The sequence below is a fragment of the Nannobrachium achirus genome, assembly GCF_963921795.1.
Source record: "Nannobrachium achirus genome assembly, chromosome: 6".
Lineage (NCBI taxonomy): Eukaryota > Metazoa > Chordata > Actinopteri > Myctophiformes > Myctophidae > Nannobrachium > Nannobrachium achirus.
The window spans coordinates 58,862,471-58,876,714 of NC_137815.1; the positions used below are offsets into that span (position 1 = coordinate 58,862,471).

Sequence of the window (14,244 nt, forward strand, 5' to 3'; positions counted from 1 at the left end):
ACCCAGTGGCATAATTATTTAAGATAATATTGTTTTTTATTGCTACTGTATCTTCAGCTGTTTAATAAGTGTATGCTTATTCAGCAAGTGAGTCAGTTTTAAGGTTTCAGTATGTATCAAGGTTTCAAGGTTTTGTGTGAGGTTGTATAGTGATAAGGAGGTACATGACCCAGGTATGACCAAGGGCAAGATGGGAATGTGTTGTTGATCAGACACAATGCAATCTCACTTAGACAGTTCATTCTAACCCTTGCTTTATTCCTGTGACCTCCTGTGATCTCTGTGGCCGCTGCCTGAGACATCTACTGTCTGGTCTGGTGCGGCATGGTTCATGCAGTGTTTCTCAATAAGTTTCCATGTGTTTTTCTAATGTTTCTCTGAAAGACTGTTGCTTGTGGAGTGAGATGCCGCGACCCAGATAATGTTTTCCTGCACTGTCGCTCCATCTCCTATTCAACTTGCCTTGTAGACCTATTTGTGAACCACAGCGAGCGCTTATTCCGAAAAGTTAACCAATGTATCTTTTGATGTTTCTTAATATGTATCCTTTTGTTCACCTTACCCCACGTGACTACCACTGGGACGAACTTCCTACTGTGTATATAATATCTTGTCTGAGTGAATAAACACTGAACATATTGAACTCCAACACCTGTTTGTTGCTTCAGTCTGTTCTCTGACAATGCATTGTCTGTTTTCCTACTGCTGATGACTTGTCACTCTGGGTTTTCATAATTTCTCTCCACATCACCATAATCAACTCAAGGGACAAAGTAGCGATTTTGCAACGGAATGGAACTAATCACTCTTGTGGATTTTGAATGAGCTTATATTAAACTAGTAAGACGCCTATGGGCGAAAAGCGACCTCGCCCGTCTTGGCCATAATGGATTCTGTTAGTGTGGTTCTCCTAACAGGGTATCATCTGGGATACAATTCCCTTTCATGCGCATATATGGAGATCCCTAACAGAATCCCTTTTATGCCCATATATGGAGATCCCTGCTCTGAGTATCTGACATCACTTTGATGTCACCTGTGATGTCACAGTGATATGTCAGGCGACCAGACAGACACGGACAAGCTGTGACCTACGGTCGCAATTACTATATACAGTAGTAGATTTCATCTGAGAGTGTTAGCTGTGAATATTACATTTCTGAGAAAACAGGTTAGTTCAAAGGGGGGAAAAATATGGTTCTTTATCTAGGCTACTGAAATTTAATTAATTATTTATATTCAGTAAAGACAAATAGTTTAGCAATGAGCGCATATGTCACTAATCACAGAACCTTCTCACGGAGCCGCTGTTTGAGTGCATTAAGGTAGGCTTCCCGGTTCTCCTTGTTGACCTCCATCTTGTGGTTGAGCTTTTCCTCTGCCTTCTTGCTGAAGTTCTTGCTCTCCTCGCGGGCCCTGCGGAGGACCTCCAGCTCATGCTCCCTCTTCTCTGCCAGCTGCTTCAGCACCAGAGCCTCCTGGGACTACCAGGAGATTGGGATGAAAATGGAAGGAGAGAGAGAGAAGTTTATAATAGTGAGATGAGACATACAACAAATTAGTATATATTAACTATAATGTAGCTACATGGCTAGCTTACTGTACTACATAATCACTTGACTAACCTGGACACTACTAACTGCATGACCATGTGACTAACCTGGACACTACTAATAGAGATGGGATTTATGGTTCTTTGAAGTGAGCCGGATCTTTCAAAGAGCCGTTCAAAAGACTGGCTTATTTTAGTTACTGGTTACTTTGTAGATTTTGATTATGATTGCAAATCACGTCAACCCTATCAGGCCTATACATTTTGGCTATAGGATACATTTCTGCCATTTGAAAATAGCCGATCTACAAGCTCGATGTGTCGCGTACCGGCTGATATATGGCATAAGATGAATTCCATGTCTTTACCTTCCTCCTCTCTTCGGCCACCTCAAGCCTCTTCTGGAGCTCTTCCAGGGATATGTCCCTCTTCAGCGGGGAGGGAAGGGGCGGGGAATGAGACTTGTCCGGGGATCGATCTGCCACGTCCTTAAGGATCACCTCGAATGCTTGGCCGGATGCACGCTTGTTGATGCTCTTCACTTCCAGATCTGACAATGGAAGAATTTGGGATGACAGCATTTAAACTTGTGAAGTTGTCTTTTAGACCTTAAGTTTGTTTTTCACTTCTGTGCACATGATCAAATAGGGAGACATTAGACGTATTTATGTTTGTTAGACTTGAGACAGATATATTAGACGGTAGGTAGACACATCAGTAGGACCACTGACCTCCATACTGATAGAGGCTGTTCGCATGTGGCTGTGTGTAAAAGCAGGAACAGATCAGGGACAGCATGGACATCTCCTTGATCTTGTCTGTGTAGGCTGTGGCACAAGGAAAGAAAATAGATAAAGTACAATAACTGCAGCAGAGCTATCATGCCACAAACATTTCCTGATGTTTGTGTCAGTACAAACCTATAAAACAATATAACTGCCAGGCTTGTGACAGTCTCCTTTTATGACGCGTTTATTGTCCTTACTAAATTACGGACATAATTAAAAGTTGCGGAAGCCTGGTTGCTACCGTTATTATTATATATGAGTGCATTCATATACACACACACACACACACACACACACACACACACACACACACACACACACACACACACACACACACACACACACACACACACACACACACACACACACATATGCTATTTAAATGATTCAATGCTTCTGCATGTACCCTGTGAATTGAATAAAGACGTCATCATGCTGAGTTCTCTCTGAGTTTCAAGTTAGATCTTAGACAAGATTGAGTATTATTGTTTTCTTCATCAGGCCAAAGTACGAGGAAGTGTGTTGGATTTCTTGCCGTTCAACCATGACCACTCATGCAGTTTGACCAGAACGACAACTAAGCAAGTATCTACACAGTGTACATTTAATGCAGTATGCACTTCCTGAAGACGGATTTGTTCAAAATGTAATACAACTAGAAGCAGTGCTATTCCGAGCACGGGTCTCCACCAGGTCAGGTATTAGTTATTGTGGCCTCCTGGTGGCGCTAAATGTGAAAAGGGTGCCATGTGTTATTTGGCCTTTAATGGTGACACTGCATGCATGATTTGAGGCATTTTGATCCAAAAATGAGTTTGGCAAAAGTCGACCTGCTGGTGGCGCTATAACAGGCCAATATGAAAAGAGTGTAATTTGTTCCTTGACCTAGTGGGAATGTGCGTGCAGAATCTTTCTGTAATCACAAGTTGCGTTCATGATTGAAGTCATTTTGTTCAAAATGGACCAATCCCGCAAACTTTGGAAGCCAATGTTAGCCAATTAGGATGGAATAATATGAAATATTGGACAGATCCGTCTTGATCACATGACTATAGAGATACTGTGTACTGATTTGCATGATTTTTGGATAAAATCTCAGGGAATAATAGGAAAAAATGTTTTTACATAAGTTGGCCTTCTGGTGGCGCTATAAAAGGCAGATATGAAAAATGCAGGGCAAAGGTTTTTCCTTGGCCTCTAGGTAGTGCACATACAAAGTTAACTTGTACACTAATCAGTGGAGTTATAGGTAAAAACACGAATCGGCCTGTTATAGCGCCACCATGAGGCTGATTTTATTTTTTTTAAGTGGCATTTATTCCTCGGCCTATTGGGAATGTGCATGCCCAATTTCACCAAAATCGCACACTGCGTTCATGATTTCAGGCATTTTATTCAAAACGGACCAATCCTGCAAACTTTGGAAGACAGTTTTAGCCAATCAGGATGGACTATGGAAAATCGGATAGATCCATGTCGATCACAAGGCTGTAGACATACTGTCTACCGATTTGCATGATTTTTGGACAAAATCTGTAGGAGTACTGGCAAAAGTTAGTTTAGCAAAAATCGGCCTCCTGGTGGCGCTAGAACAGGCCCATGTGAAAAATGTTGGACAGAGGTTCTGAGTTGGTATCCAGGCAGTGAGTTTGCACAGTTTGGCAGCGACCAGGCCAACGGCGCTGGAGATTAGCTGGTAACAGACAGACGGACGCACACACACACGCACGCACGGACGGACGGACGCACGGACGGACGGAGACGAAAACATAGTCTCTCCCATGCCTTTCGGCTGGTGGAGACATAATGCAACCAGTGTGCTCACAGGAAATAAGAGTGGTAGATCAAAAAGCAGAGATTAACCGGGTGCTCAAGGGAGAATAAAATCTTATAGTAAAAAAGTGTGTAAATGGTGCTTCGAGGATCGGTGGGATTAAAACTTTGTAGAAAAAAGAGATGAGATCCGAGCACTCGAGGAGTTTAAAATAAAACAAAGTTTATTGTCTAAAAACCAACATGTTTCGACCTTGCGGTCTTCATCAGGGCAAAGAACTGAACTTTGTTTTATTTTAAACTCCTCGAGTGCTCGGATCTCATCTCTCTTTTTTCTACAAATAAGAGTGGTAATTTAAAGGTATATTCAGTGATTGTATTTCATTCAAATAAAAATATAATTGGTACATTTTCCATTCATTCATTTCATTCATTCACCATATGAGGACTTCCACCATGGCCCGTGTTACGAGCATAGCTAGATTCGGGTTTCAGAGGTGGCCAGCCAGTCCTCGACCAATCAGGGTAGAGTATGGCCGTAGTTATGTTATGATGTTTAGTTATGATGGTCAAACATAAAAGTTTTGAGAACCACAGTCGCTCTGAATTAAGAACGTCTGCTAAATGCCTAGATTGTAAACTACTGAACTCATAAAATGCCAGTCTCGTAGTAAATCAGTATCATACATATCCTGAAGCTGGAGACGTAGGCCGAGCGATATTCAGTGATTGGGTCTAATGATCAAAACGAGAACATTATAATGGTGTAAAAAATCTATAAAAAACTAAACATTTCCACGCTGTAAGGCCAGTAAGGAACAAGATGACGCCCGGCCACTTTCATTATCACTGAATACACCTTTAAGTATCAGTGGTGCTCCACTGCTCCTGGATCAAACACATGATTTACGTAATAGCACCAATCAAGATAAACCAGTTTTCCATCAATTCCTGGCACTGCTTTGTTGCATCATTACATTGTTAATTTGTTGCCTCCAAATACTTTGATAACGGGTACTGCACTACAGAGCATTCATTGTCATTCCACCTGCTGCCATGTACTGATCCTGTACAAAGTTATGATTCAATTGTTCATTGAATACATGCCTAAAAATATCATCCTTCTGAGAATCTGGTGTCTACCTTCCCAGGAAGAGAATCATCAGTATTAATGAACCCACAATGAGTTCTACACTCAACTCACCAGTCAAACCATAATGATGTCAAAACAAGGTGGTGACTCTTTTAGATGGGGAAATCCTTATTACATTGGTGCTTATGAGGATTAAGGTCATTGTGAAATGTAGGAGTGGTGCCTATATATATTAAGCAGAAGAAACTGTCAGAAGGGGGGAAAAAAACGTTTTCGTTTTTGCCCAGATTTGCCCAGAAGTGTGATTCTGAATTGTCTCTACCAGACAGATATAACAGAAAGATGCAGGCTGTGTCTACACAAATCTAGTATTTGGGCGATTAATGTTGCCTCTGACACATCCAAAAATGGAGAACCCCGATGTCAGTGCAAATTGATTAATGTCCTAATATGGACAAGAGTGAAGAAGAAATGAGATGTCAGTTAGCTCAGCTGCCTACAGTATGATGTCAGTATTGTGACACCAGGCATAACCCTGGCACCTAGTATTGTGAAGTAATCGTTACCTGACAGATGGATTTATTGGCAGAATGTCAAGGATTTCAAGCTAGTAAACCAAAGTATTTTATGCACCCGTCCCTGAGTTGATCAGGTGTGCAAAAGACTTTGGTTTACGAGCTTGAAATCCTTGACATTCTGCCCATAAATTAATGATTGTTAGGCAACGATTACAGCTGTTGAGATATAGAAATAGAATAATCCTCATGAACCTTCTGAGGCATGAGATGCCAGAGGAAGGCTCATCAGAATCCATGAATGACTTCCCCCTCTAAAACATGATGATAATATATTATGATTATACTAGGAGGAGGAAGATGTTTTCCAAAATGGTGTACAGAAAGTGTTGAAAATATGTTTTTATGTGGCCAAACCCACCAGTTCATTAAGTATGCCTGGTTGTCAGGTGGGTGGTGACCCAGCTGAAGTGATGTGGATGGTGAAAAGGGGAGGGGATGATATTATGACGTCATTATATCTGTGTATTTCAACTGGGCCTTTTGACTCGGAGGCTTTCAGCTTTCAGGAAGTAACCAAAAATACACAGGGAAGACATATTTGCATATTATGGCACCACCTAAAGGTTTTCTCTATTGAGAAAGTGAGGATGGTGTGCAGGTTATTCCATTTTATCTAAGGATTTCAATCTAACAATCAGCCAGCTAAAAGCAAAGTAAAAACCGTGTAGGAGCTGCAACAGCTTAAGGACATGTTTGTAGTCTCAGATGGAGGGGAGAAAATAATGTACGTGGCACACTTGTCTTGTAACTGATCAGTGACTTACTTTCTCGTTGTATTTGGCATGGGTACATACATACATACTGTATTGATGTATAAAATGTAAGCAGGCTACAAGTACAGTAGCCTACATTGTAAGGGTAGGTCTGTATCCACTAAGGTAACTGAAGGCTATCTGTTATGTTGTACGCTGTTTACAGGCTATATAACTTGAAGTGCAGTTACTTGAAATACACCTCCTGTCATTCAGTACATTTCAGTGATTTGACACCGAAATGCCAAGCAAAAACATAGGCCTAGTAAACAAGGTAATTACAGGTGTTTTTGTTTTGTCTATTTATGTTTTAATTTGTACACTCTCATAGATACATTAACACCAAATATATATATATATATATATATATATATATATATATATATACAGTATATATATATATATGTATATATATATTAGTGCTGTCCAACGATTAAATATTTTAATCGCGATTAATCGCATGATTTAGCTAGTTAATCGTGCGATTAATCGCAAATAAGTCATCAGCTTTTATCAGTTCACAATGTAACTTAGAAGGATATCTTTCAAGTCTTTCGTGGCCCTATTAACTTGGGAGTGGAAAAATATGCTGGCTTTATGCTAAAGTATGTTAATCTTTAATTCAAAATCAATCATAAAATCATAAATCATAATGGTATTGCATTAAACAGACTGCAGCTGATGGGTATAAGGATCTGCTAAATTTACTTAATCTGATTACTGTTGTGTCCACCTTTATGCTTTAATTATATGTTATATCAAGAGGGATGGACCTTGTAGCCAAAATAGCCAATAGTGTAGCCAATGTTTGACCATTTTAGTTAATTACTTGTGAGACAATTAAAGATATTAATAAAACAATTAAATTGTCACTTTATAGATGTGCAGATACCCTGTATATGTATGGTGGATTGTTTACTGTTGAGTGAGAAAACAATATTGCACATTAAGCTAATCATCTGGAGACCTCCCCAAACAATAGTTGAGATAATAATGTTGAGAAACGGTGTCCAAAGGCCAAATGGCTATAATATATAAATATGCGATTAATTGCGATTAAAATAATTAATCGCGATTAACATAATGGTGAGTTAATCGCGATTAATTTAGTTAACTCGCACAGCACTAATATATATATATATGTATATATATATATATATATATATATATATATATATATATATATATATATATATAATTGTAACAAATGGGGATCCATGGCCTAATGCATATCAAACGGGGTCCTTGAAATTACAAAGGTTGAGAATCACTGGCTGACATGGTGAGTGAGTTAGGATGCGTGCGCTGGGAGGTCATTCATTATTGAGATGCTCATCAGGGTTCAGCTCAGCAGAAACAAGACACATAAATCTCACTGAGCAGTACGGTATGTACTCTCTCTCACACATTCACAGGAGCAGGGTGGTATGTTAGATAACGGAGCAAGGCTGTGTCCTTCCTTCCTGTGTTCTTCAAGGTGCAGTGATTCTTTTATGTGTGTTAAAAATAATTGTTAAATAGCCCTATATTCTGACTGCAATCATTGGTATCGTGTTTGTTCAGTAACAGGGATCTCCCTGCTGTCTCTCGTAACAGAAAATGCCTTTTCAGGTCAGGATTGGATACCCATGTCATCCAATCAGGAGAGAGACCTCACACAGGATACATGATAAACAAGTTAAATAGGAAGTAATGACACAAAGAGGTGAGCAGATAATAAACGGGTTCCCTTTCCTGATTGAATTGGCAACCCCCCTGGAAATGTATTTTATGTTCATTAAAGAGCTGCAGAGATAAAGCTGTTACTGAACAAACACTCACAAACTCAACAGAACAAACATAATGGATAACTATATCAGAATAGAGCTTTAACTTTTTAACAAAAACAATATCACTAATTTGTTACACTGCCTTTAAATCACATGCCCTTTGTCAGTTCCCTGCAGGGAGCTGTCTGCTGTTTTACAGCCTATTAGCCTTGGGTGAAACAGACCCGCTTTAGGTTGGTATACTGTAGCACACTGCTAAATCACTCTGCTTTATTGCAATTCAATCTGATCATCTGCTCCTCTGGGGGTAAGACAAACCCGATTTGTACAGATGAACCCATGTGCCGTAACTGCAGTTGCATTAGAGATATACTGTACTTTACCTGCTGGTCTACACTTTGAAGAAGGAAGAACATTTTAAAAATTGGTGACAGAAATATATTTCTACAGTTGGTTTATGTGACTGCAGTGCATGTGTGCATTCACAAAGCCCAAATACTCAACAGAATGAGTCAGTCGTGAGTGTGCAGGAAGGCACACTTTGAATCAATCAATAAATCAATCAAATGAAACTGCATCATTTCATCTGTGTCATTCTGAAGCAGGGCAAGATAATTACTAGTTACTGTAGAATATTTGCTGAAAAACGTAAAGCAAATGTGCCAGTCACGGTTAATTCGCAGGCTTCTGTCATAAAACTGCATCAATTATGAATTCCTTCCTTTTTCCTGTAGCAAGCAACTTCTCACAGTTGCTTTCTGGGGGGTCTAAACGGTACCTCAAGCCTACAGTGTATCTAAGAGGAACATATGGTATAAGGAAAACATAACTAACCAGTAGGGATTGATTAATATGTTATTTAACAACAGTAATATAATAAACATAAACCAACACATTTTACGGTATTGATAATAGATTGTCAACCATATGTCATCACAATGGTAATAATTTACTGTATACTGTAAAGACAAATGAGCGAGTGCAGACACATGTACACACACACACACACACAAGCTCACAAGTTGCGACGCGTTGTGTGGTTGTAGATCTGCTTTTTTCAGTAAAGATATTTAATGTAGCATGAAAACATAAAAGTATAGAGTCCTGAGGGACTCCAGTAAACCAATTGGTTAAGTATAATGTGCATTTAGGGTGGTGGTGATGATGATGCTGATGATGCCCTCAAAAGTGATGGAGCAGACTCCATCCAGAATTCTCCTGAGACAGTCACCATGTTGGATGCTGGATGGAGTCACCTGCATGTGGCACCAACAGTATATTTAGTTTGCCGCACTGCATGCTCAGTGTTGCTGTCCTGTTTTTTTAATATATGACTTCTACATCATCTACTGCACTTTTCTGCTTCATAGCAGATGTTTAGACACACCTTAACATAATCAGGAAATAGGCAGGAAGGTTTCTATTAAAGGAACAATATTACAGTATATGCTCTCTCCGAAAGCAATCATAGAGCTTATATAGCTGTTTATGGGTATGACTAATGTACAGTATGACTTTGGCAGAATTCCAGTATACATTCAAGTACTGTATCTATGTTGTAGTTCCAGTTGCATCTGAGAGAGAAAAAGAAAATCCCAGTCGCCATGACAAGCTACAAAGATAGACACCATCTTTGTAGCTTTATGCTATCTCCATCCTTAGAATGAAGTGCCAGTAGACCTACCAGTTCTAAATAAACAACCCTAACATAATTATGCACACATTTAACAGCTGGGATGAAACAGATTCTCTGTGTCAGATCAGATGCTCTGCTCTTACCTGACACTGTAGTAGCCATGATTCCTATGGGTGGAGGAGGAGAGTGCAGACGGATGTTGCCGGATGGAGGAGAGGAGAGAATGTGAGGGAGAAAGAGGAGGGGAGACAGGGCTGGGCGTTTGTCTGTGCCCCTGAGTGGTGCAGTGCACAAGGCTCAACGCGTCACTCTCAGAGGCGTCAATTGGGTATGGCAAGGTATGGTAGCAGCCATACCTTGGCTACAGGGGGGAAAAAAAAATTTTACTTCTTAAAATAAATTCATCATGCCTGTTGCTAAGGTATGGCAACATGACTGGTGTATGACTGGTGGCGCGTGAAAGACACCAGTCATGTTGCCATACCTTAGCTTTTACTGAACTGACGCCACTGGTCACTCTGAACAATGGGCAGCCGGTGGGACTGTGTGTGTGTGTGTGTGTGTGTGTGTGTGTGTGTGTGTGTGTGTGTGTGTGTGTGTGTGGTAAAGGGGTTGCAACCTGCCATCAGCCAAGAAGGCGGTGGGGTACAAGAAGACGTGCGCGCACGCACGCACGCACGCACGCACGCACACACGCACACACACACACACACACACACACACACACACAGAACAAAACTAGTGTATATCTCTCACACACATATTCTCCAAACCTTAAGGAAGGATAAGGAAGCTTATAAGCCCTCCCCATCTCTAATTTGACTATATGCTGTGTTGAAAACAGTTTCCCAATGTTTAATACAAGACAGAATGAGCAGGAACAACCATCCATCTTTTTATAATTAGCTATTCAACATATTCATACTTTGAAAGATTTTCCTATATAACATAATGAAATTTACATGAAGAAAATTCAATCTACATTGTGGAAACCATTGTGGACGGGAACACATATTTGTGCTTTTACCCCTCAGGCCGGGAATACATTTTTGTACAGTATGTAGCAACAAATTTGTTTTTGTAATGTTTGAAGTTTTTCAGAAAGCTTAGGTCAGGCTTTCAAGGCGTTTTTAGAATCGGCCTCAGTTCTAAATGGGTTTTAATTAACTTTACCCTAACATCCATTTTGTCATTGGTTCTGTTACATAATTACCGTATATTACAATATTTGTTATATTGACCTTGCTGTTCTAATTACTGTATACAATCAATGAGGAAAAAAGGCAACAAATAATCATTTTTTTGTTTGGTATATCAAGGAGGAGTGTTCAGACAGGAAATCCCTCCTGTGGTGGCTGCAGGGGTGTCGCACCAAATTCTGGGCCCTGGGTACAAGGATTCACTGTGGGGCCCCTGTGCTTTAACTATTGAAAAATAGCAGATATACAAGCTCACAGCCGCGCTGTGAGCTTGTAGATCTACTATTTTTGAAAAATCATGAAAATCTTTGAATATTTAAAGGTTTTTAAAAAAAACCTATGTTTCGATGTCAGTGGAGCTCAAACCTTTTCATGTGCAGGACCCCCAAAATGGTATGTATTTGGCCACAGACCCCCATCTCAAAATATTTAGTTCCAGGGACCCCCCAGAAACAAAATTTGAGTTACAAAATGTTCGCTTCAAAAATACATATATTCAAAGATTTGCACACATTTTCACGACTTTTCAAAAATAGCAGATCTACAAGCTCGCATATATCTGCTATTTTTCAATAGCTAAAGTATAAAATAATTAAGGCCCCTCCAACACCTTGGGCCCTAGTAACTCAGTCCCACTTTCCTACCCCTTGTGACACCTCTGTGGTGTCTGAATGGGAAAGCTTTCAGAGTGCAGCTGACCGTAAGGAGGGTGAGTAAGGAGGGGCCAGTGGGGGTTATAGGTCATCTAGGCTGACAGCACAGGGCATGACTCACTTCTTGTGACTCAATGCTATAGATTGGAGATAGGATGGAGGCCAGTCAGAACGATGGTGGAATGGATTGGATGCGTTTGCATTTTACGAGAAAATCTTTAAAAGAACAAGTACTTTTTTTCCCAGCATCAGAGGGGCGAGCATAACATATATAAAATGGCTAGTGTCTTTCTCTCTTTTACCAGACATTATCAATCTAAAGGATGTGTCAAAAGCAGCAGTCTAGCCATTCCAATTTGGTGCTGCAAGTCACGGTTCAATTAAATCAATCACATTATATCCCACCATTCCTCTATTGATTTACTGTAACATCAATGGTGCTGTCACATGCCTCATTGATTCCTACTAAAATCATGTGGGTTTTAAATAAACCAGTGAGGGAAACTGAAATGAACAAGTCACCTTTTTAGCCACCACTAACCTATGGTAGGTGTTTCAGTTGTGTCCGACTGCCAAATAAGATAAGCATCATGAAAAATCAGTCCTGTAAAATGTAAATTAAAAGAGCATTATTCAAAACAATTTGTCTCTTCAGACATTGTCATCACATGTTGCTTCATAGGTTATTAAAGTAGGCTATATATAGTATACAGTGTATACATCTATGTCTTTGTCATGTACATACCTGTATGTGGTTTATATACTTAGACATTAAATTATAAATACATTAACAATATTTCTTTGACATGTAATTGGGGTGAGGGAGGACATAACCATGTGTTCAATGTGTTAATGTCCATCTAGTTGGATATACCAGCATAATATTGAACGTAATTTAGCACATGTAGCCTCTTACATCTGTAGTCTGTAATATATAGGTGGGGAGTCTGGGGACATTTTCAAAATTGGCATTGGGGATAAAGAAACTTATACAACATCAGCATCCCCCCTAGCATAACCTCTAATCCAGGGTTCTTCAACAGGGGGTCCGGGACCCCTCAGAGTTACTACAGGGGGTCCTCCAAAACTGAGTGATAGAACCGTTTTTCACCTTTTTTTATTTTAAACACTTGAACTCTGGTGTCCATATTCTTGGAGAACTTTAGCCAAAAATAGCAGATCTACAAGCGCTGCGAGGCGTTGTGAGCTTGTAGATCGGCTATTTTCGGCAAAGAGGTTTGGTGTAGAGGGGGAAAAGAGCAGACTAAGTACAGAGTGAAAGGTCAAATGTATTAAGTATTAATGGTTCAAGTGGTTAAATATCTGAAAACACAAATTGACATGAATCCAAAATACACTGATGATTGTGCTGTCAAACAATGACACTATATGGAATCCATGAACATGTTGTGGGGGTCCCTGCTTCATCTCTCTCTCAACTAAGGGGTCCTTCCTTGGCCTGAAAACGTTGAAGACCCCTGCTCTAATCCATCAAGAAGACTCTCACACAGCCAATCCATTATTTACACCCTTTGCTGCTTACTCCATTTACAACCAATCAGGATAAGTCTGAGATTCTCATGTTTTTCAGAGATCAGCATGATGAGGAGACACTGATGTAGTCTTTTATGTGCCAACCCTCTCAGTCAGTGAATGATGGATCCATGCCAAAGTATGATTCAATGTCGTTTAACCTGTATGCATAATGTACTTTCACTCCTTCACTTCAAGTAAACACTATAGGTGAATTAGATGCTTAAGGGGAAAAAAAGCGATGAATTAAAATGAAGGCTTTTAGGATCCATGAGTGGGAGAGGTTATTTTACCATAACCCTGTGTCATTGATTCAGTTTTATGAGCATGAGCAGCAATTAAGGCCTCTGGAAGTAGCAGTAAAACATCCTGTTGACTGGCAGGTCATTACTAGGGTTCTTCTCATATCGGCTAGACAGAAAGTCACGGAAGTAATATTATGAACCACACATGCAATCAGAAGTCTGAAAGCAGTGCATGCCATTAAAGGACTTAACTACTTTTCAACCTATCTTCATATCACTCAATAATGTTCATGATAAAAAAGCAAAAAAAAAATGTTCTACTCTGTCTCAAGCTCAACTCAAATTTTATTTATAAAGCACATTTCCAGTGGCCGAGGTCAACTTAAGTGCTATACAACACAAGAAAACAGCAGTGACTCCAAAAACATACAGCAAATACATAGCAATTGAAAAAAAGAAGCTGTCTCATAGGAGGGCTGTGGGCAGTTCAGAAACCTGTCTACCAGTGACATCATCGATGGAGAATCCAAGCTAACAGAAGTTACCATGCTATAATGGAAGCCATGTTCGCGCAGTATCTTGCTTAAAATCTGCTTAACGATGATGTCATGATAGAAGGGTTTCTGAACTGTCCACAGCCCTCCTAGAGACACAGACGAGTATATAAATATAC

General features: G+C 39.9%; 1 protein-coding gene across 1 annotated transcript; it reads right to left on the bottom strand.

Annotated features, from left to right (window-relative positions):
* Positions 1-1,283: 1,283 nt before the first annotated feature.
* Positions 1,284-11,885, bottom strand: LOC308287208 (stathmin-3-like; the record flags this gene model as incomplete). The annotated part of the gene is made up of 5 exons (XM_080728325.1): positions 1,284-1,484; positions 1,921-2,102; positions 2,284-2,379; positions 10,085-10,215; positions 11,785-11,885. The coding sequence occupies 5 exons, from the start codon at positions 11,883-11,885 to the stop codon at positions 1,284-1,286; spliced, it is 711 nt and encodes a 236-aa protein (XP_080584451.1).
* Positions 11,886-14,244: the final 2,359 nt, after the last annotated feature.